Here is a 20,760-nt window from a genome sequence, read left to right as displayed (position 1 = left end):
CCACAGAGAGCTTCGGGGCTTTAAAATCACTGCCCGCTCCCTACCCTTCCAGAGTCAACATCCGGGCTTGGGAGTGCCAGTGGGGTCCAGGTTCCACGAGAGGCCCACGTTTGTCCCCCTTGGATTTCTGAGAAATCCACTCTTGGCATCTTGAGGAGAAGCCTGGGGAAGGTAAGAAGCAATAAATGCTGGCTGTGTCTCAGCTGGCACGCTGCTTGAACAACAGCTGATGAGGAAGATCTGGTGGTGCCTGCTCACAAAGCCAGAGCCGTGCACGCTGGCCGTTGCCAACCCCGTGCCTTGTTATACTCATTACTGCCTTGTGAGAAAAGAGCGGGTGATGGTTTCTAGACTGTGGACCGTCTCTACATGTTGCCAACTTGTACTTCCCAAGTGCTTAGTACAGTGCTCTGCACACAGTAAGCGCTCAATAAATACGATTGAATTAATGAATGAATGGTGTGGAGACTACAGAGATCTAGGCAACCCTGCTCCAGGTGAATGGTGGTGTTCCCGGCTGCTGGAAATCCACAGCTGGGTGATCCCCAAACCCAGAGTGCTCTGCACACACTTAATGCTCAATAAACAGTGCTCGGTTGACTGGACCAAACAGACCACTTGCCTAAAATGCCCCGGGGCAGACGGGTAATCCCCCAGACCCAGTTTGGTCAGTCTCTGCTGGTAATCTCCTCATCTGGACTGTCTCCAAATGCGTTGCTGCCATTCCAAATGCTTCTCTCCGGGGTCCCGCTCCAACCGCCCACCCACCTTCAACCGGAAGCCAGAGGGAGGGGGTCTCGGCTGACCCATCGCTCAGAGGGCCGAGTTGTGGCCGCCACCGGCACATCACGACCGTTCTTTCCTACTGGGCCCCAGACAGGCTTGTGCCACCACCTGGCTGGCGCTCCCCATCTCCCCCTCGCCACACTGGAGAAATGCAGAGCAGGGCACATGCTCCAGCAGACCTCGGGGTGACTTGAGAGGCAGCATGGCCTGGGTGTCACAGGCACTTAATACAGACCCCCAGATGATTGACTGGCTCACCCCCAGCCAAGTCACCTTCCTGGCAAATTCTTCCCACTCAGGGGCTAGGGAAAGGGCTCGATTAGCACGTGACTCAAGACCTCTGCCCCGTCCACAGAACCAAGATCACAGCCCACTCATCCCTCTTTCTAAGAGAGGCCAACCGGCCTCCCTGCTTCCTCGTCCTCTCCTGCGAGCCCAGGACACCTGCCCACTCCAAGACAGGTCCATCGGAGCCCCGTGCCCTCAGTCTGGCGTGCCTGCTGCCGCTGACCGTGGGACGGGAAGCGGAGCCCTCCCAGCCTGCCAGCCCGCGGCCTCCGCCCGAACGTCTGGTCCCAGAGCTGTTCCCATGAATGATCCGCTCCGCCCGGAAGGAGGACGGGGAGAGGATTGGACATGCCACTCGTTCCCATGCCCGGCCAAGGAGCAGAGAGCTTGGCATTTGCCATGGATCCGCCAGCTGCCGCAAGCCTGCCTCAGCGGGCCTCAAGGGACAAACTCCATCATTGGCAGATGACCCACTCCTGCCCACCTGCGAGGGTTGCAGCCCCTAGAGCTGGGCTTCCGGGGATAAAGACGGTCCGGGGCTTTCGCTGCTGGACACCTCCCTCCGGCCACTGGCACCTACACTCGCTGCTGGGAGCACACAGCTCCCAGCCCTGCTGTGGGAAACCATGCTGACAGTACAAACACGGGGACCCAGTTTTTGTCTCCTCCCTACAGACAGGAAAGTGACTTCTGCAGAAAACAGAGGTCACCCTGTCACCGAACAACACTGCCTTCAGTAAGTAACCTCCAGAAAGCTTCTCCACGGAAAGTGCTTAGAATGTATGAAAGGGAGGCTCATCGTCAACAGGATCTTTCTTGTCATTTTCTTTCTGCCTCGCTTTCATCTGGAATGGGATTCTGATTACATGCTGAAAATGGGAAATACGGAAAATGCAAAGAGCAGGCAAGAGAGAAGAGAAATTCAAATGATCAGTAAAATCGCTTATATCTGCTCAGAGATGGGGAAAAGAAAACAAAGTGACTAACACGTTCACAGATGACTGGTCTATAATGAGCCACTGGAGGGAGAGTCAGGATGGAGAGGGGAGAGTCAGGGGTGTTGGATGTGCTGTGCGGGCTCAGTGGGGGAGAGTCAGGGGTCATGGGTGTTGGATGATCCGTGCTGGGTCACTGAAAGAGAGTCAGAGGTGAAGAGGAGAGAGTCAGGGGTGCCGGATGGTTCAACCCTTACTAGAAGACAGGATTCTAGTACTGGTCGCCCTCCTGGACACCCACACACATTAGGGATAGACCTCCAAAATCCCTCTCCCCCAGTGACCCAGTACAGATCATCCAACACCTCCAAGTCTCCCGTCTCCATCCCTGACTCTCCCCCAGTGACCCCCCATGTATCATCCAATGCCCCTGACTCTCCCTCTCTGATCTCCATCTCTGAATCTCTCTCGATTTGCCTATTATAGACCAATCACCTACGAACGTATACATTAGGAGTATACTAATGTATTCTACTTCCTCTCCTCCAATTCTCTCCATGCCTTCCCTCCATGGAACCTGCTCTCTCCTAGGTCAACAATGATCTTTCTCGTCATATCCAACAGCCTCTACTCCATCCTAATTCTCCTTCACCTCTCAGCTGGCTTCGACAACGTGGACCACCCCCTTCTCTTGGAAATATTATCTAAACTTGGCTTCGGTGATGCTGCCCTGGGTCTTTCTTATCTCTCTGGCCACTCATACTCAGGCTCTTTCCCAGGATCCTCCTTGGTTGCCCACCCACTACCCGTTGAAGTCTCTCAAGGCTCAATTCTGGGTCCCCTTCTATTCTCCATCTGCACCCATTCCCTTGGAAAACTCATTTGCTCCTATGGCTTCAACAACCACCTCAATGCAGATGATTCCCAAATGCACATCTCCAGCCCTGATCTCTCTCCTCTGCAGTCTGATATTTCCCCCTGCCTTCATCTCTACTTGGATGTCCTGCTGACATCTGAAACTTAACGCGTCCAAAACAGAACTCCTCAACTTCCCATCCAAACCCTGCCCCTGCTGTGACATTCCCCTCACTGTCGACAATTCCAGCATCCTCAGTCTCACAAGCCCACGATCTTGGCAGAGCCTCAAATCATCTCTCATTCAACCCACATATTCAATCTGTCACCAAAACCTGTCCATTCCACCTTCACAACATTGCTAAAATCCACCCTTCCCTCTCCACCCAGGCTGCTACTACGGCGATCCAAACACCTATCCTATTCCACCTTGACTAAAGTATCAGCCTCCTTGCTGACCTCCCGGCCTCCTGTCTCTTACTTCTCTCTTAATGCCCGGATAATTTTTCTACTGTCTGGATCATTTTCCTAAATAAATTTCAGTTCACATCACCCCACTCCTCAAGAAGCTCCAGTGGTTGTCAATCCATCTCCACATCAAACAGAAACTCCCTACCGTTGGCTTTAAAGCAGCGTGGCTCAGTGGAAAGAGCCCGGGCTTTGGAGTCAGAGGTCATGGGTTCAAATCCCGGCTCCACCATTTGTCAGCTGTGTGACTTTGGGCAAGTCACTTCACTTCTCTGTGCCTTAGTTACCTCAACTGTAAAATGGGATTAAGACTGTGAGTCCCACGTGGAACAACTTGATCACCTTGTAACCTCCCCAGCGCTTAGAACAGTATTTTGCACATAGTAAGTGCTTAATAAATGCCATCATTATTATTATTATTTAAAGCACTCAATCGGCTCACCCACCTCCAGCCCTATCTTGTTGATTTCCTACTACAAGCCAGGCCACGGTTTCTCCTCTAGAACCAACCTGCTCACTGTACTCCGGTCTTGTCTATCTCACTGCCGACCTCTTTCCTTCAACCTCCTCCTCCCCACTGTCAAAGCCTTATTAAGGTGACATCTCTTTCAAGGGACCTTCCTTGATTACGCCCTCTTTCCCCTAACTCCCTCTCCCTTCTGCATCATCTGTGCAGTTGGATCCATATCCGTTAGAGAAGCAGCGTGGCTCAGTGGAAAGAGCACGGGCTTCAGAGTCGGAGGTCACGGGTTCTAATCCCAGCTCTGCCACTATCAGCTCTGTGACTTTGGGCAAGTCACTTTACTTCTCTGGGCCTCAGTTACCTCATCTGGAAAATGGGGATTAAGACTGCGAGCCTCGCGTGGGACAACCTGATTACCCTGTATCACCTCCAGCGCTTAGAACAGTGCTTAACACATAGTAAGCGTTTAAAAAATACCATCATTATTATAATTATTATTATATCCTTTCTGATCTCCCATCCTCCTGTCTCTCCCCACTTCAGTCTATACTTCATTCTGCTGCCCGGATCATCTTTCTACAGAAATGCTCCAGGTATGTCACTCCCCTCCTGAAAAATCTCCAGCAGTTGCCTATAAACCTTCGAATGAAGCAAAAACTCCTCACTCTTGGCTTCAAAGCTCTCCATCACCTCGCCCCCTCCTACCTCACCTCCCTTCTCTCCTTCTACTGCCCAGCCCGCACCCTCCGCTCCTCTGTCGCTAACCTCCTCACTGTGCCTCGTTCTCGCCTGTCCCGCTGTCGACCCCTAGCCCACATCCTACCTCTGGCCTGGAATGCCCTCCCTCCACACATCCGCCAAACTAGCTCTCTTCCCCACTTCAAAGCCCTACTGAGAGCTCACCTCTTCCAGGAGGCCTTCCCAGACTGAGCCCTCTTTCCTCTCCTCCTCCTCCCCTCCCCATTGCCCCCACCGCCCTACCCCCTTCCCCTCCCCACAGCATTTGTGGATATTTGTACATATTTATTACCCTATTAACGATGTGTATGTAGCTATAATTTTATTTATTCTGATGGTATTGACACTCGTCTACTTGTTTTGTTGTCTGTCTCCCCTTTCTAGACTGTGAGCCCGTTGTTGGGTAGGGACCGTCTCTATATGTTGCCAATTTGTACTTCCCAAGCACTTAGTACAGTGCTTGACACAGAGTAAGCACTCAATAAATATGATTGAATGAATATCCTTTGGGCATTTGGCATTTTCCCCACCCTCAGCCCCACAACACAGGTGTGTACAGCTGTAAATTATTCATTTATATTGTCTATCTTCCCCTCTAGACTGCAAGCTCACTGCAGTGAGGAAACGTGTCTACCAACTCTGTTGCAGGGTACTATCTCAAGCCCTTAGTTCAGCACTCTGAACGGTGTAACTGCTCAATAGCTACCACTGATTAATTGATTGCTTGATTAGTGTTACTGACATTATTTCCTTCCTTTTCCTTTGTGATAAAGTAAGCAATTTTACTGATGATTTGAGCTCCTTCTCATTGTTCTCTTAATCCTCTTACACTGGTCTTGGGGGTCATTTCACACAGAACCCCACCCCTTCACAGGAGGCTGGCAAGAAAACTGACTTGAGGGCACCTTAGGAAACAAACAGCACTCTATGAATTCTCTACCGATATCACTACTGTTATTTTCTTGCAGACAAGGCAACAGAACTAACAGTTCTTTAGAGAACCCTGGGGGGACATGACCTCTCACTGGACCGCCAGAGAGACCCAAGGCAGGACTTCAGTAGCGGAGGTGGGACAGTCAGTACAAGCAGGAAGAGATCATTTTTTTCTCCCAGAAAGCTGCCAATATTCCTGCCATGCATAACGATGATTTAATTAGCCTGGTAAAGAGGTCAGTTCTAACTCGGCATTCAGATGTTCAGACACATTTCATAGCTGCCAAAGTAGGCCGCTCATTAAATCTCCCATCATTCCATTTTCCCGTCCAACACTCTGATCGCTGACGGAGCCCATTGTCTGTCTGCCCTCGGGAAAGATGGTCAACGGGGGCAGGCAGAAGGTTGGGGGAGAGACAGATGGGCAACGCTCACGGCAAAAGGGCCTTTCCAGATGCAACGGTTGCCGTGCATAAACCCAGCGGGAGAAGCTCAGAGGACGGGGGCTGGACTCACCCACGAGTCTGATGACGTTCAGTGTGGTGTTTGTCAGAATGGGCGCGTTGGTTTTGCTGAGGCTATAGTCCGATCGCTTCCTGCTCCTCAAGGTTTCCCGCGAAACGCTGAAAAACACCGTCGTTGGCATGGAGACCGAGTGAGCAGCAGGGAAAACCAGGACGGCCAGTGGGTGGGGTGGATTCTCGTGGGTATTCAGCCTGGTTCGCCCCTGGGTCGAGAATTACTAGTTCCTAGCTCCCTTTGGCCGGGCACCATTCTGCCCCCGGAAGAGTCTCCACAAATGTACCTCCCTTCTGACTGAGAACATAAGAACCTGACAACATCAGACCATGAGGAAGGCCATTCCCGAGTCAGCTCCATGGGCCTTCCAGCCCAGGTCTCTGTCTCCCTCAGGGGGCTCATGTGGTGGGGCTACCCTCCTGGAAACCCACCTTCATGGACAGGGAGGCAACCATTATCCAACACCCTTCACCCTCCTCTCTTCATCACTGACTCTCCCCCAGTGACCCACTGTGGACCGTCCCACACCCCCGACTCTCCCTTCTCCATCCCTGACTCTCTCCGAGGAGGAGGTCAGTGTGGTGGCGGACAGGGAGGGAGTCTGATGGGCAGGGGCTGGGGCAGGCTAGTTTACCTCTTTACCGGGGGGTCTCCCGTCTGCTCGTCCACGTAGTCCCGCTTCAGCTCCTCAGGGACGTCGCTGTCGCTGTCGTACTCCTGGTAGGCACTTTTCTCCTGCTCGTCTGACTCATACTGAAACATTCATTCATTCGTTCATTCAGTCAATCAATCAATCAATCATATTTACTGAGCGCTTACTATGTGCAGAGCACTGTACTAAGCGCTTGGGAAGTACAAATTGGCAACACATAGAGACAGTCCCTACCCAACAGTGGGCTCACAGTCTAAAAGGGGGAGACAGAGAACAAAACCAAACATACTAACAAAATAAAATAAATATTGAGATCTTACTGTGTGCAGAGCACTGTACTACGCGCTTGAGAGAGTACAATACAACCAGAAACAGACCCATTCCCTGCCCACAACAAGCTTACAGTCTAGAGGACGAGAAGCAGTGGCATCAAAGGGCCACCACCCTTGGGCCGGGCAACCCTGGTGAGTCTCCACGTAGGCCGGCTTCTTCTCTCTCCTTCCCCAAAACGCACTTGAGTCCCCCAGGTCGCTGACCACTCCCCAGCCGTCCTGTCCCCAGGGGACCACTAAGTGCACGTATGCACATATGTACATATGTGTGGGGGGGGGGCATATAGGACTCGGGGGTCAGGCAGAGGAGGAAGCGAGGACTCAACCGTCTAGTGAGGGGCTGAGGGAAGATTTACCCCAGCAGCCTGGCCTGTCTCTGCTGGCATCTACTCATTTACTGGTTTTTGTTGCTCCCAACCGTGACACTCCTTGCTCTCTATGCTGCTCCTCTCTAAACGGGTGCATTTGGGGCAATCGGGGAGGGGGTCAATCAATCAATCAATCAATCAATCGTATTTATTGAGCGCTTACTATGTGCAGAGCACTGTACTAAGCGCTTGGGAAGTACAAATTGGCATCACATAGAGACAGTCCCTACCCAACAGTGGGCTCACAGTCTAAAAGGGGGAGACAGAGAACAGAACCAAACATACCAACAAAATAAAATAAGTAGGATAGAAATGTACAAGCAAAATAAATAAATAAATAAATAAATAAATAGAGTAATAAATATGTACAGCCATATATACATATATACAGGTGCTGTGGGGAAGGGAAGGAGGTAAGACGGGGGGATGGAGAGGGGGACGAGGGGGAGAGGAAAGAAGGGGCTCAGTCTGGGAAGGCCTCCTGGAGGAGGTGAGCTCTCAGCAGGGCCTTGGTCCACACTCATTCTCCTCAGGGCAGGGGCCAATGAACGAGGTGGGCCATTCGATGGCGATCGGAGCCGCGGATGACCAGTTTCCCACAGATAATCCCGCGCAAAGGAAGCCACGCAGCCTAGGGACTAGAGCACGGGTCTGGGAATCAGAAGGACATGGGATCTAATCCCGGCTCTGCCGCGTGTCTACTGGGGCAAGTCACTTAATTTCTCTGTGCCTCAGTTCCCTCATTTGGGGATGAAGACTGTGAGCCCCACGTGCGACAACCTCATCACCTTGTGTCCCCCCAGCGCTTAGAACAGTGCTTTGCACATAGTAAGCGCTTAATAAATGCCATCGTTATTATTATTATTATCTGTAAAATGGGGATGAAGACTGTGAGCCCCATGTGGGACAACCTCATCACCTTGTGTCCCCCCAGCGCTTAGAACAGTGCTTTGCACATAGTAAGCGCTTAATAAATGCCATCGTTATTATTATTATTATCTGTAAAATGGGGATGAAGACTGTGAGCCCCACATGGGACAACCTCATCACCCTGTGTCCCCCCAGCGCTTAGAACAGTGCTTTGCACATAGTAAGCGCTTAATAAATGCCATCATTATTATTATTATTATCTGTAAAATGGGGATGAAGACTGTGAGCCCCACTTGGGACACGGACTGTGTCCAACCTTATTAGAGAAGCAGCATGGCTTAGTGGAAAGAGCCCGGGCTTTGGAGTCAGAGGTCATGGGTTCAAACCTCGGCTCCGCCAATTGTCAGCTGTGTGACTTTGGGCACGTCATATAACTTTTCTGTGCCTCAGTTACCTCATCTGGAAAATGGGGATTAAGACTGTGAGCCCCCCGAGGGACAACCTGATTCACTCATTCATTCAACTGTATTTATTGAGCGCTTACTGTGTGCAGAGCGCTGTACTAAGCGCTTGGGAAGTACAAGTTGGCAACACATAGAGACGTTCAATCAATCAATCAATTGTATTTATTGAGCGCTTACCGTGTGCAGAGCACTGTACTAAGCGCTTGGGAAATACAAGTTGGCAACACATAGCAACAGTCCCTACCCAACAGTGGGCTCCTCACAGTCTAAAAGGGGGAGACAGAGAACAAAACCAAACATACCAACAAAATAAATAGAATAGATATGTACAAGTAAAATGAATAGAGTAATAAATATGTGCAAACATATATACATAACCTGATCACCTTGTAGCCTCCACAGCGCTTAGAACAGTGCTTTGCACAGAGTAAGCACTTAATAAATGCCATCATCATCGTCGTCATCATCATTAGCTTCTATCTACCCCAGCGCTTAGGATGGTGGCTGGCACGTAGTAAGCACTTAACAAATACCATTTTAAAAAAAACTAGGGGGGTGAGAACTACAGCAGGCCACCCAAGGGTTCAATGGGGCCGCAATTCTGGAGTCTTTGCTGCCCAGATGCCAGGAGGAGCGCGTGGTGAGAGCAAGCCCTGCGGCCGGTAAGGTTGACCGCTCTGAAGAGCCTGCCCGGGGTCAGTTCACTACCCAACCCGAACGAGAATGCTCCCCTCCCACGGCCACAGCCGAGGGACCAGAGATCGTGGAGCTGAAAGGGGCCTCGAGCCCACTCGGTCCAGTCCCCGGCCTCCACACAGGAGAAACACCCCATCACCCCGGACAGACAGGGATCCTAAACGGTGAGCTCTCCAGGGCCAGAGATGCTAACTTTCCTCAAGGGGAATATTTAGGAAGTTCTTCCTTGGCTCCCCCTGAAATCTCTCCCGCTTCAGAGGAACCCGCCCTCAGTCCCTCCGCCTGGGGCCTGAGGGTGGTCACAGGCAGACGGATCCCAGGGCTGAGCCTGGATGCACTCAACTGGAAAAGCAGGCCTTCCCAGGGATCCTGCCCCATTCATTCATTCAATCAATTGTATTTATTGAGCGCTTACTGTGTGCAGAGCACTGGACTAAGCGCTTGGGAAGTACAAGTTGGCAACATATAGAGACGGTCCCTACCCAACAGCGGGCTCACAGTCTGGAAGGGGGAGACAGACAACAAAACAAAACATATTAACAAAATAACCAGTATGACCTTAGTCCCCCGCTCCAGATCTGCTCTCCCTGAGTCACAAAGAAACTGCACAGACCCGTCCGGGTCAACCCACTCCTGGGCCATGAAGACAACACACTGCTGATGGAAATTTCCCCTGCCCATCACCCGGACAATGAAAAATCATGCTCTTTCTTTGAAGCCTTCAACTCCAACTGACAATAACAATAATCACAATTAGAATTAATGTGCTATTTATTCAGCTAGCCCGCAGAGCCAGGAAAAGGTCCTGATGCCTTCGATCCGTGCAATGGTTCAGATTTTAAAATGAGAGGCAGTGGGATCTATTGGACAGAGCACTGGGAGTCTGAAGATCTGGGTTCTACTCTTGGCTCTGCCCCTGATCTGCCAGGAGACCTTGGTCAAGTCACTGAACCTCTCTGGGCCTCAGTAACTTCATCTGTAAAATGGGGAGCCTATCCCTGTCCCCCATTCCAGACTGTGAGCCCCGTGTTGGCCAGGGAGTGTGTCAGATCTGATGATCTTGCCTCAACCCTAGGCTAAGGGTACGGTAAGCGCGGAATAAAAGCCGCGGTAATGATTATTATGATTCTTATGGTGACTTGAGAGCTCTCCTACAGTGAGGATCAGTGGCTCTCAAGAAACACTCATGGGGGAAAATCCCTCCCTGGTGACCGAACAGATTGACCAAAACTGGGGAAATGCAGCCTGAACTCCATTGCCAAGGTGACTGAAATAAGCTGAATCAATCAATCAATCAATCGTATTTATTGAGCGCTTACTGTGTGCAGAGCATTGTACTAAGCGCTTGGGAAGTACAAGTTGGCAACATATAGAGACAGTCCCTACCCAACTGTGGGCTCACAGTCTAAAAGGGGGAGACAGAGAACAAAACCAAACATACTAACAAAATAAAATAAATAGAATAGATATGTACAAGTAAAATAAATAGAGTAATAAATATGTACAAACATATTTGTATTGTACTCTCCCAAGTGTTTAGTAGAGTGCTTTGCCCACAGTAAGCACTCAATAAATGACTGAATGAATGAATGAATTCTCCTTCCCCCTTAGACTGTGAACCCCATTCAGGGACTATGTCTGATCTGATTATCTTGTTCCCATGTAGAATGTTTTTCTACAGAAACATTCAGGACATGTCACTCCCCTCCTCAAAAATCTCCAGTGGTTGCCCGTCCACCTCCATAGCGAACAAAGACTCCTCACCATTGGCTTTAAAACAGTCCGTTACTTTGCCCCTGAATCAAGTCTTCATTTCTAGGACTGGGAGGCCCATGTGTGCAGGGGCCATGTCTGACCCAAGTCTCCCCAGGCGCTTAGTACAGAGCCTCTTGTATCTCCCCGGGCACTTATCACTCCTGTGGGCAGGGTACGTATCTACCAACTCTGCTATATGGTACTCTCCCAAGCACTAAGTACAGTGTTCTGCACACAGTAAGTGCTCAATAAATACCACTGGTTGACTGATTGAATACAGTCCTTGGCATATAGTAAGTGCTTGACAAAACACCACAAATACTACCCTGGGTGTAGGCGGTGAGACTCAAAAGGTGAACTAGAACTTCTCAGCCCGAAATGAACCCTAGAGAGCAAGGTCTGCAGGCTGACCGGTCTAAAAAGTGCCAGCGATGCACATGACCGACTGCCCGCCATTGACCCATCCTTCACTGGTGTCCACTGGGTGCCCGCTGAAGGCCAGGAACTGAGCACTGGGAAGAGTCCCAACAATCAGTCACTAAGAGAAGTGGCTTGGCCTAGTGGACAGTGCAGGAGCCTGGGAGTCAGAAGGACCTGGGTTCTAATCCTGGCTCTGCCCCTTGACTGCTGTGTGACCTTGGGTAAGTCACTTCACTTCTCTGGGTCTCAGTTACCACATCTCTGAAATGGGGTTTAAGACTGTGAGCCCCATGCAGACAACCTGATTAGCTTGTATCCAATACTCCAGGGCTTAGTACAGTGCCTGGCACAGAGTAAGCACTTAAATACCACAATCATTATTATCATTACTATTATTATTATTAATAATCACATCTATCGAATGCCTCACATTTATTATTCTATTTGTTTTGTTAATGATGTGCATCTAGCTTTATTTCTATTTATTGTGATGATGACACCTGTCCACATGTTTTGTTTTACTGTCTGTCTCCCCCTTCTAGACTGTGAGCCCGCTGTTGGGTGACGACCGTCTCTATATGGTGCCAACTTGTACTTCCCAAGCACTTAGTACAGTGCTCTGCACACAGTAAGTGCTCAATAAATATGATTGAATGAATGAATGAATGAAACAGAGAGCATGACTCCTGCCCTCAAGGGGCTTCTGATCAAACGGTGACTGCCCCGCCCCCCCAAACACCAGTCACTCTACAGAGAGTCCCGAGCTCCTTTCCTCTTCTCCCTCTCCCTGACTGGCTGCCTTCATTCACACCGCTCCCAGACCCACAACACTTATGTACATACCCGGAATTTATTTATTTATATTAATGTCTGTCACTCCGTCTAGACCGTGAGCTCGTTGTGGGCAGAGAATAAGACTCTTTCCAGTGCTCTGCACACAGTAGTGCTCAATAAATACAGTCGAATGAATGAATGAATGAAAGGGTTCTGGGCTCAGAAGCAAGGGGCTGACTTCACTTCCAAAAAAAAGAATGGAAAATTAGGCACTGAGTCTTGTGAGCCTTGGGCCCCTTCCTTTCCCACCAGGATTAGGACTCCCTGCCCACGCCTTGTTAGGGGGAAGTGCCTAGAACCCCACTCTCTCCCGGAAACTCAGAAGAAAGGGCATCCACCTTGACCCCAGAGCCGTGCAGGAGGCCTGCCGGCCAGCCGCAACTGATCCACTGCACAATGTGCCCATCGAGGGCCGGTTCCACACGCCCGCCTGGTCGAACCCGATGCTAGAAACATTACGAAACAAGCACCTACCCCATTGGAAGCCAAAACATCTTCTGTCTCTTCGTCCTTGTTGTTGGCCTGGATTTCAAACGGGTTCCCTCCGGCCCCGAACAAGGTCCCTGGCGTGCGGAGCGGAGCGGCCGGCTGCCGACTCGGGGAGACCGACGGGGACCGGGGCTGCTCCAGGAACTTAAATTCCTGTGGATCCACGCAGACAGACAGACGGACGGATGGTCAGACAGAAGCTCCTGAGCCCTCAGGATGTGGCTCGATCGCTGACCCGGCCTTAATGGGCTTTCACAGCCCAAGGTGGGGCCGGAACTGGGACAAGCGTTCCCGAACACCAAGGAGTCCAAAAAGGAGGGAGCTGATCCTGGGTTTCTGGGGATCCCAGAACCACGGTGCCAGAGGATCGTGCTCCTCGGGAGCAGGGCTGGAGGCTACCTGCAGTCAAGCCCCTTCCCTGAGAGCAGGAAGAAACTTCCCGGAGACAGTGTGGGTGGTAGCAGAGCCTCGACTGCCCACGCCTCCATGCCGCTGCTCCAGCCCAGGCTCGTCAGACTGGCATTCCTTCCCACCGCTTGCACCCTCGGAAGGAACGCGCCCACCCTCCCCGAGGGACCGTGCCCCATAGCCGGACACCAAACCCCCATGACTTTAGCCACGTGGATCCACACCTATTTATCTGAGCAGTCTCCTATTTGGCTTAAAGCACAACAACATGACAGAGTGAACGTTTCACACAGTCAGCTGAGGATACAAGTTTAACATATATACGACTTTCACTATAAAATCACCATGTTTAAAGAAAACCATCTTTCCAGGCAGAATGATACTAAATTCACCCAATTTCACAGAGTGAAAAATCTGCAGATGCAGGTGCCAGTGTGTTTCAATTTCAACTAATTTAATTTTCTCAAATTCACTGCCATGAAGTTCCGAGAAAAGTACATTAACCGTTCCTTTCACTTGGGAGTCTGGAACTCCCTGTCTGGCTCTGAAATGTCACCCCGCTAATTCCTTCTGATTTCCACTCCCCGCATCTGCTGAGTTTGTGCCGTCGATGTCGGCGCTGAGTGGGTGGGGACCAGGCCACAGACAGTTGTTCGCTAAGCTGCTGCTGAAATCAGACGGGCCAGAGCGACTGCCTCAGAGCCTCTCTTCCAAAGAGGCGATAACTCTGACGGGAACGCTCCTAAATGGGATGCTGATTCCCGGCGGTCAGTTGGCCACTTTGAGACGGCCAGGTTGGCCTCCTCGATAAATGTCGGAGGTCCTGATGGCAGCCCGTTCCAGATTACGCCAGGGGCCGGCGGCGATTACCAGTCCTCGCTCCGTGACTGGGTGCCAAGGTCCAGAACAAACGGTAAACCGGCTTCCCCGTTCCCCAGGATTATTTCCCGGGGCCACGGGTCCCCGGATGTCCCTCTCGGCAGTAGCCGGAGCAAGGTTGGAGAATTGGAGCCGCACGGAAACGGTTGGGTGGGCGGGGGCTCAGCGGAGGATTGTGCGAAGGCAGGGCAGAGGGAAACGCAGAGGCCTTGGGGCATCATGGTCACCTCGCTGCAGGGTTGAACCGCACTATGACAGGCACTGATTTTCCCATTCCATGTGGCTGGAGGCGGCAGGAAACGCAGGCAGAAACAACCGGTGACGGGGGGCAACGCGAGCCGACCCCGGGAAGCACTTACGTGGAGCTGCAAGATGCTGAAGCTGGACTTGACAGGGCACAGCTCCCAGGCCTCGTTCACCAGGAACATCCTCAACTCGTCCAGTCGGGTTCTGCGGGGCAAACGTCAGTCACCAGACGGATCGGCTGCGACCCTCGGGGCTCGCCTCGGCTGCATTCATTCATTCAATCGTATTTACAAGGCACGGGGTCAGGAGCACACAGGGTACGGGCCGGTGGGGAGGAACAGTGAATTCCATTTTCAAAATGATCCACACTCTCTTAGCTACAGGTCAGGAGGGCAGGACTAGCTGGAATACGCGACCGGAGCTTTCCAGACTGATCCAGGAATCAATCGATAAAGGAAGCGTAGCCGAGGGGAAAGAGCATGGGCCTTGGAATCACGGGATCTGGGCTCTAATCCGGACTTGACCATTCATTCATTCATTCAATCGTATTTATTGAGTGCTTACTGTGTGCAGAGCACTGTACTAAGCGCTTGGGAAGTACAAGTACAAGGGAAGTACACACATGCCTGCTGTGTGACTCTGGGCAGGCCACAAGTTCTCTAGACCTCTGTTCCCTCATGTGTGAAACAGGTATTTTCCTATCCTCTAGACTGTGAGCTCGTTGCGGGCAGGCAATATGTCAGTTTGTTGTTGTAGTCAATCAATCAATCGTATTTATTGAGCGCTTACTGTGTGCAGAGCACTGTACTAAGCGCTTGGGAAGTACAAGTTGGCAACATATAGAGACGGTCCCTACCCAACAGTGGGCTCACAGTCTAAAAGGGGGAGACAGAGAACAAAACCAAACATACTAACAAAATAAAATAAATAGAATAGATATGTACAAGTAAAATAGAGTAATAAATATGTACAAACATATCTGTATTGTACTCTCCCAAGTGTTTAGTAGAGTGCTTTGCCCACAGTAAGCACTCAATAAATGACTGAATGAATTAATGAATTCTCCTTCCCCCTTAGACTGTGAACCCCATTCAGGGACTATGTCTGATCTGATTATCTTGTTCCCATGTAGAATGTTTTTCTACAGAAACATTCAGGACATGTCACTCCCCTCCTCAAAAATCTCCAGTGGTTGTCCGTCCACCTCCATAACGAACAAAAACTCCTCACCACTGGCTTTAAAATAGTCCGTTACTTTGCCCCCTTCTACTTCACCTCGCTTCTCTCCTTCTGCAACCCAGCCCACACACTTCGCTGCTCTAGTGCTACCCTTCTCACTGTGCCCCCATCTCACCTGTCTCACCACCGACCCCTGGCACATGTCCTGCCTCTGGCTTTGGACGTCCTCCCTCTTCAAATCCACCAGAAAATTACTCTCTCCCGCTTTCAAAGCCTTACTGAGGCCCATCTCCTCCAAGAGGCCTTCCCAGACTAAGCCCCACTTTTCCTCATCTCCCACTCCCTTCTGCATCGCCCTGACTTGCTCCCTTTGCTCTCTACCCACCCACCAGCCCCACATCATTTACGTGTACATCTGTAATTTTATTCCCCCTTCTTACCTCCTTCCCTTCTCCACAGCACCTATATATATGTATATATGTTTGTACATATTTATTACTCTATTTATTTATTTATTTTACTTGTACATATCTATTCTATTTATTTTATTTTGTTAGTATGTTTGGTTTTGTTCTCTGTCTTCCCCTTTTAGACTGTGAGCCCACTGTTGGGTAGGGACTGTCTCTATATGTTGCCAATTTGTACTTCCCAAGCGCTTAGTACAGTGCTCTGCACATAGTAAGCGCTCAATAAATACGATTGATGATGATGATGATTGCTGTCTGTCTCCGCCCCTCTAGACTGTGAGCTCCTTGTGGGCAGGGAATGTTACTGTTTATTGTTATATTGGAATTTTCCAAGCGCTTAGTATAAAGCTCTGCACACAGTAAGCGCTTAATAGCACTGAATAAATGAACATCTGACAAACATCAACTTGTACTTCCCAAGCGCTTAGTACAGTGCTCTGCACACAGTAAGCGCTCAATAAATACGATTGATTGATTGAAACATTTTTTGATATAGATATTATTATAGGTTGGGCTTTCCACTGTCCAAAAGAGAGAGAGAAAGCATGAGACCGTGTGTATGTGTGACTGTGAACACAAATGTGGATCCTATGTTGACCTTTACAATCGATCAATCATTCACTGGCATTTACCGGGCGCCTACTGTGTGCAGAGCACTGGACTAAGTGCTTGGGAATGTACAATATAACAGAGTTGGTAGACAAGTTCCCTACCCACAAACCTGCAGTCTAGAAAGGGGAGACACACATTAATATAAATTACAGATGTCAGTGTTATTAGAGTGTACTCTCCCAAGGGCACAGCAAGCACGCAGTAAGTACAACTGATTGATTAACTGATTGTGGGACTCAAGGTGGGGTGAATATCAAGTACTTACAGGGTACAGATCAATCAATGGTATCTGTTGAGCACCTACTGTGTGCAGAGAACATATATCAGAGTTAACAGATGTCACCGCTGACCCACTCGGGTGTAGCAGGACTGTCAGTCGATCGTATTTACTGAGTACTTACGGTGTGCAGAACACTGTACTAAGTGCTGTGTACTAAGTCTACAGTTTGTAGAATGGTAGGACCAACTGACTGGCTTGATTGACAGCAGGTGCCCAGATACTGCTGTCTACACACAGTAAGACCCATGATCTGACCGCAAATCATCATCATCATCAATCGTATTTATTGAGCGCTTACTATGTGCAGAGCACTGTACTAAGCGCTTGGGAAATACAAATTGGCAACACATAGAGACAGTCCCTACCGAACAGTGGGCTCACAGTATAAAAGGGATATGTACAAGTAAAATAAATAAATAAATAAATAAATAAATAGAGTAACAAATATGTACAAACATATATACATATATACAGGTAAACATATATACATATATACAGGTATACATATATACAGGTAGACATGGATGTGGGGCAAATCAATCAATCAAGTGTATTTATTGAGTGTTTGTTGTGTGCAGATGACTGTACTAAGCCCTTGGGAGCGTAATATATAACAGAGGTGGTAGATGTGTTCCCTGCCCACAATGAGCTTACAGTTTAGAGGGGGAGACAGACAATAATATAAATTAATACATTCTGGATATGGACATAAGTGCTGTGCAGGTGGGAGGGGGAAGAACACCAGGAGCAAGTCGGTGAGACACAGAAGGGAGTGGGAGAAGAGAAAATGAGGGCTTCTTGGAGGAGATGTGCCTTCCATAAGGCTTAGAAGGTGGGGAGAGTAGTTGTCTGTCTGATAGGAAGAGGGAGAGAGCTCCAGGCCAAAAGCGAGACGTGGGCGAGGGGTCAGCAGCAAGTTGGACAAGATGGAGGTACAGAGAGTAAGTTGGCACCAGAGGAGCGAAGCGTGCAGGCTGGGCTGCAGCAGGAAAGCAGCCAGGTGACGTAGGAGAGGGCAAGGTGATTGACTGCTTTAAAGCCCACTGTTGGGTAGGGACTGTCTCTATATGTTACCAACTTGTACTTCCCAAGCGCTTAGTACAGTGCTCTGCACACAGTAAGCGCTCAATCATCAATCGTATTTGATTGATAAGGGGTTTCTGTTTGAAGGCACGAGGGCATTCTTAGCACCGTGCAGAGCTCTGCACCCAACAGGCACCCAGGACATTCTCTGCACATAGCAGGAGCCCAGGACACGGTGCCCAAGGGAGCCCTGGAAGGTGCCACTTCCAGGAGCTGAAAATTCCTAGACATTGGAAAGAAGGAGAAACATGGCCTAATAGAAGGGGCACAGGCCTGCGAGTTAGGAGACCTGGGTTTTGTTTTTGCTTTTTTAGAGGATATTCGTTAAGCGCTTACTATGTGACAAACACTGTCCTAAGCGCTGGGGTAGACACAGGTTAATTCGGTTGGACACAGTCCCCGGCCCACATGGGGCTTACAGTCCAAGCAGGCCATCCCCTGACCTGAAGCCAGGTACTAATCCTGGCTTTGTCAAATACTTGCCATGTGACCTTGGGAAAGTCAGTTAAGTGTTCTGTACCTTAGTTTCCTTATCTGTAAAGTGGGGTTTCAATGCCTGTTCTCCCTCCTACTTGGGCTGTGAGTCCCCATGTGGCCACCCTGATTAACTTGTATCTACTCCAGCCCTCAGAACAATGCTTGACACATAGCCAGAGTTTACCAAAGACAAAAATAACCACAATAATAATAATGATTTGTCTCGCCCTTTCTTTCTTTATGGTATTTGTTTAGTGCTAACTACGTGCCGGGTGTTGTATTTAAGAATTGAGGTAGATGTAACCTAATCAGGTTGGACACAGTCTACGTCCCACATGAGCTCACAGTCTTAATCTCCATTTTACAGATGAGGTAATGAGGCACAGAGAAGTGATCTGACCAAGGTCACACAGCAAGACAGGTGGGAGAGATAGGATTAGAACTCGGGTTTTCTGATTCCCAGACCCTTCCTCTGTCCTCCAGCTATGCTGCTTCCCATTTCCCCAAAGCACTCTGATATCACTGGAAGGGAGAGGGAGGCATGTACTGTTAGCCCCTTTTTTCAGATGAGGAAACTGAGGCCCAAGTTCACCCAGCAGGCCAGGGCCAGAGCTGGGACTCGACTCGGAGCCTCCCGGCTGCCCCCAGACCCACGCTCTCTGCCTTGGGACTCACTTCCTCCTGGGCCTCAATTTTGGCAGGAGATGAACTGTTCGCTCACTCTTTGGTCATCACCATCATCATCAATCGTATTTATTGAGCGCTTACTATGTGCAGAGCACTGCACTAAGTGCTTGGGAAGTACAAATTGGCAACATATAGAGACAGTCCCTCCCCAACAGCGGGCTCACAGTCTAAAAGGGAGGGAGAAAAGAACGGGGAGCACGGAAGCGAGCGAGAGCCAAGAGCCACAACCTCTCCTTCCCGCCACCCAGATCAACTCATTGAGGACCGGTGCCGGGACACCTCACCTGTGGTAATTCTTGAAGTAGTTGATGCTCTGCTTCCGGATGGATTCCTGCAAAACCTCCGACTTGCTTCCGCAGAAGTCCTCCCCAACTTGCATCAGCCTGTATGGATGCAGGTAGTTTGGGTCCCACTGGGCATTCATCTCAACCGTGAATTTCAGGGGACGAAGCCCAGGCCTCCCCCCTCAGCCGGCCCTGGGTGCGTAGAAAAGAGGCCAGTGCAGGCCCCATCCTGGGCTCGGTCGGGGCTGGGGGACATCCTCTCGAGGGGTGTAGGGTGGGACGGACCCCAGGCTAAGATGAAGAAACCCCCAAGAGAGTCTCAAAGCTCTGGCTGCCCGGGCGAGAGTCCCCGCTGAGAGGCAAGTTGAGTCCAGCAGATGAAGTTTTAGGCTTTCAGTGGTCCCGGACCCCAGCACATATCCCTCGGTATGGAAAACTTGTGCTGCAAGAGTTGCCCTGGGGCCAAAGGCAAGCATGTGCGCCTCACCGTCCCCGCCAGCACTGGTCTCCCGGACAGACGGGCGTTGTGGGAGGGCATTCAACTGTTCCTCGACTGTGCCCTTATTATGCCCTCCCTGGCTGCACGGCCACAGAAAGGGCCCTCACATCAGGGAAAGACTGAATCAGTACTGCCAGCTTTGGGGCTCGGATGGCCTTGCGGGTGACGGGGAGACTGGGCACCCCAATTCTTCGCTTGGGATGTTGGCTGCTGTCGGTGATGGTCTCACCTGCCACGATCCCGGGACATCCACTCCCTTCTGGAGCTTGGCCCGGCCTGAAGCCTTCTGGAAGGGAGCATTTCCCGCATCCTTCGGGAGTCTACGGCATCGCCGCTCCCAGTCCTGGGTACAGACCGGACCGACAGCCCTCCGCGGGGGAACCATGGCCACAATTTTTCCCAGAAACGGGACTTGCTGGTGTAGGAAACTCAGTCTCCGCCCCACCTCTCTGCTCTTTGGGCTACATGGCCCCAATCCCATTACCCTTCATCGGAGATCCAATTTACAACCCCTTAATCTGATTCCCTGCTCTCCTCTAGACTCCTGCTTGAGCGGTGGCGCCTGAAAGCGGATCCAGTCCCCGAACGAAGGGGTGGAGGACTGCAAGCGGGCACACATGCAAAGACGCCCGTGTGAATGCACGCGTGCACACACACATACGTGCACACAGAGCCAGGCTCCCCTCAGTTTCCCTCATTACTCAGGTTCCATCCAGACCGACTCTCCAACTCGCTCCATGTCATGAGACCCCGCTGAGGTGACACAGCTGGCTCCCAGCATGTGACCCATTTCC

At 50.5% G+C, this 20,760-nt stretch overlaps 1 protein-coding gene across 1 annotated transcript in view; it reads right to left on the bottom strand.

Moving 5' to 3' along the window:
* The window catches only part of VPS50 (VPS50 subunit of EARP/GARPII complex), a 117,393-nt gene that overhangs the window by 31,604 nt on the left and 65,029 nt on the right, over window positions 1–20,760 (bottom strand). The window contains exons 16-20 of the mRNA XM_038770290.1: window positions 19,468–19,566; window positions 14,512–14,602; window positions 12,851–13,018; window positions 6,620–6,738; window positions 5,983–6,089 (exon numbers count right to left, since the gene is read on the bottom strand). Coding sequence (XP_038626218.1) covers window positions 5,983–6,089; window positions 6,620–6,738; window positions 12,851–13,018; window positions 14,512–14,602; window positions 19,468–19,566 — 584 coding nt within the window. The remainder of the gene's footprint in view (window positions 1–5,982; window positions 6,090–6,619; window positions 6,739–12,850; window positions 13,019–14,511; window positions 14,603–19,467; window positions 19,567–20,760) is intronic.

The sequence above is a fragment of the Tachyglossus aculeatus genome, chromosome 2 (genome assembly GCF_015852505.1).
Source record: "Tachyglossus aculeatus isolate mTacAcu1 chromosome 2, mTacAcu1.pri, whole genome shotgun sequence".
Taxonomy (NCBI): domain Eukaryota; kingdom Metazoa; phylum Chordata; class Mammalia; order Monotremata; family Tachyglossidae; genus Tachyglossus; species Tachyglossus aculeatus.
This window is presented reverse-complemented; position numbering and strand designations above follow the sequence as displayed.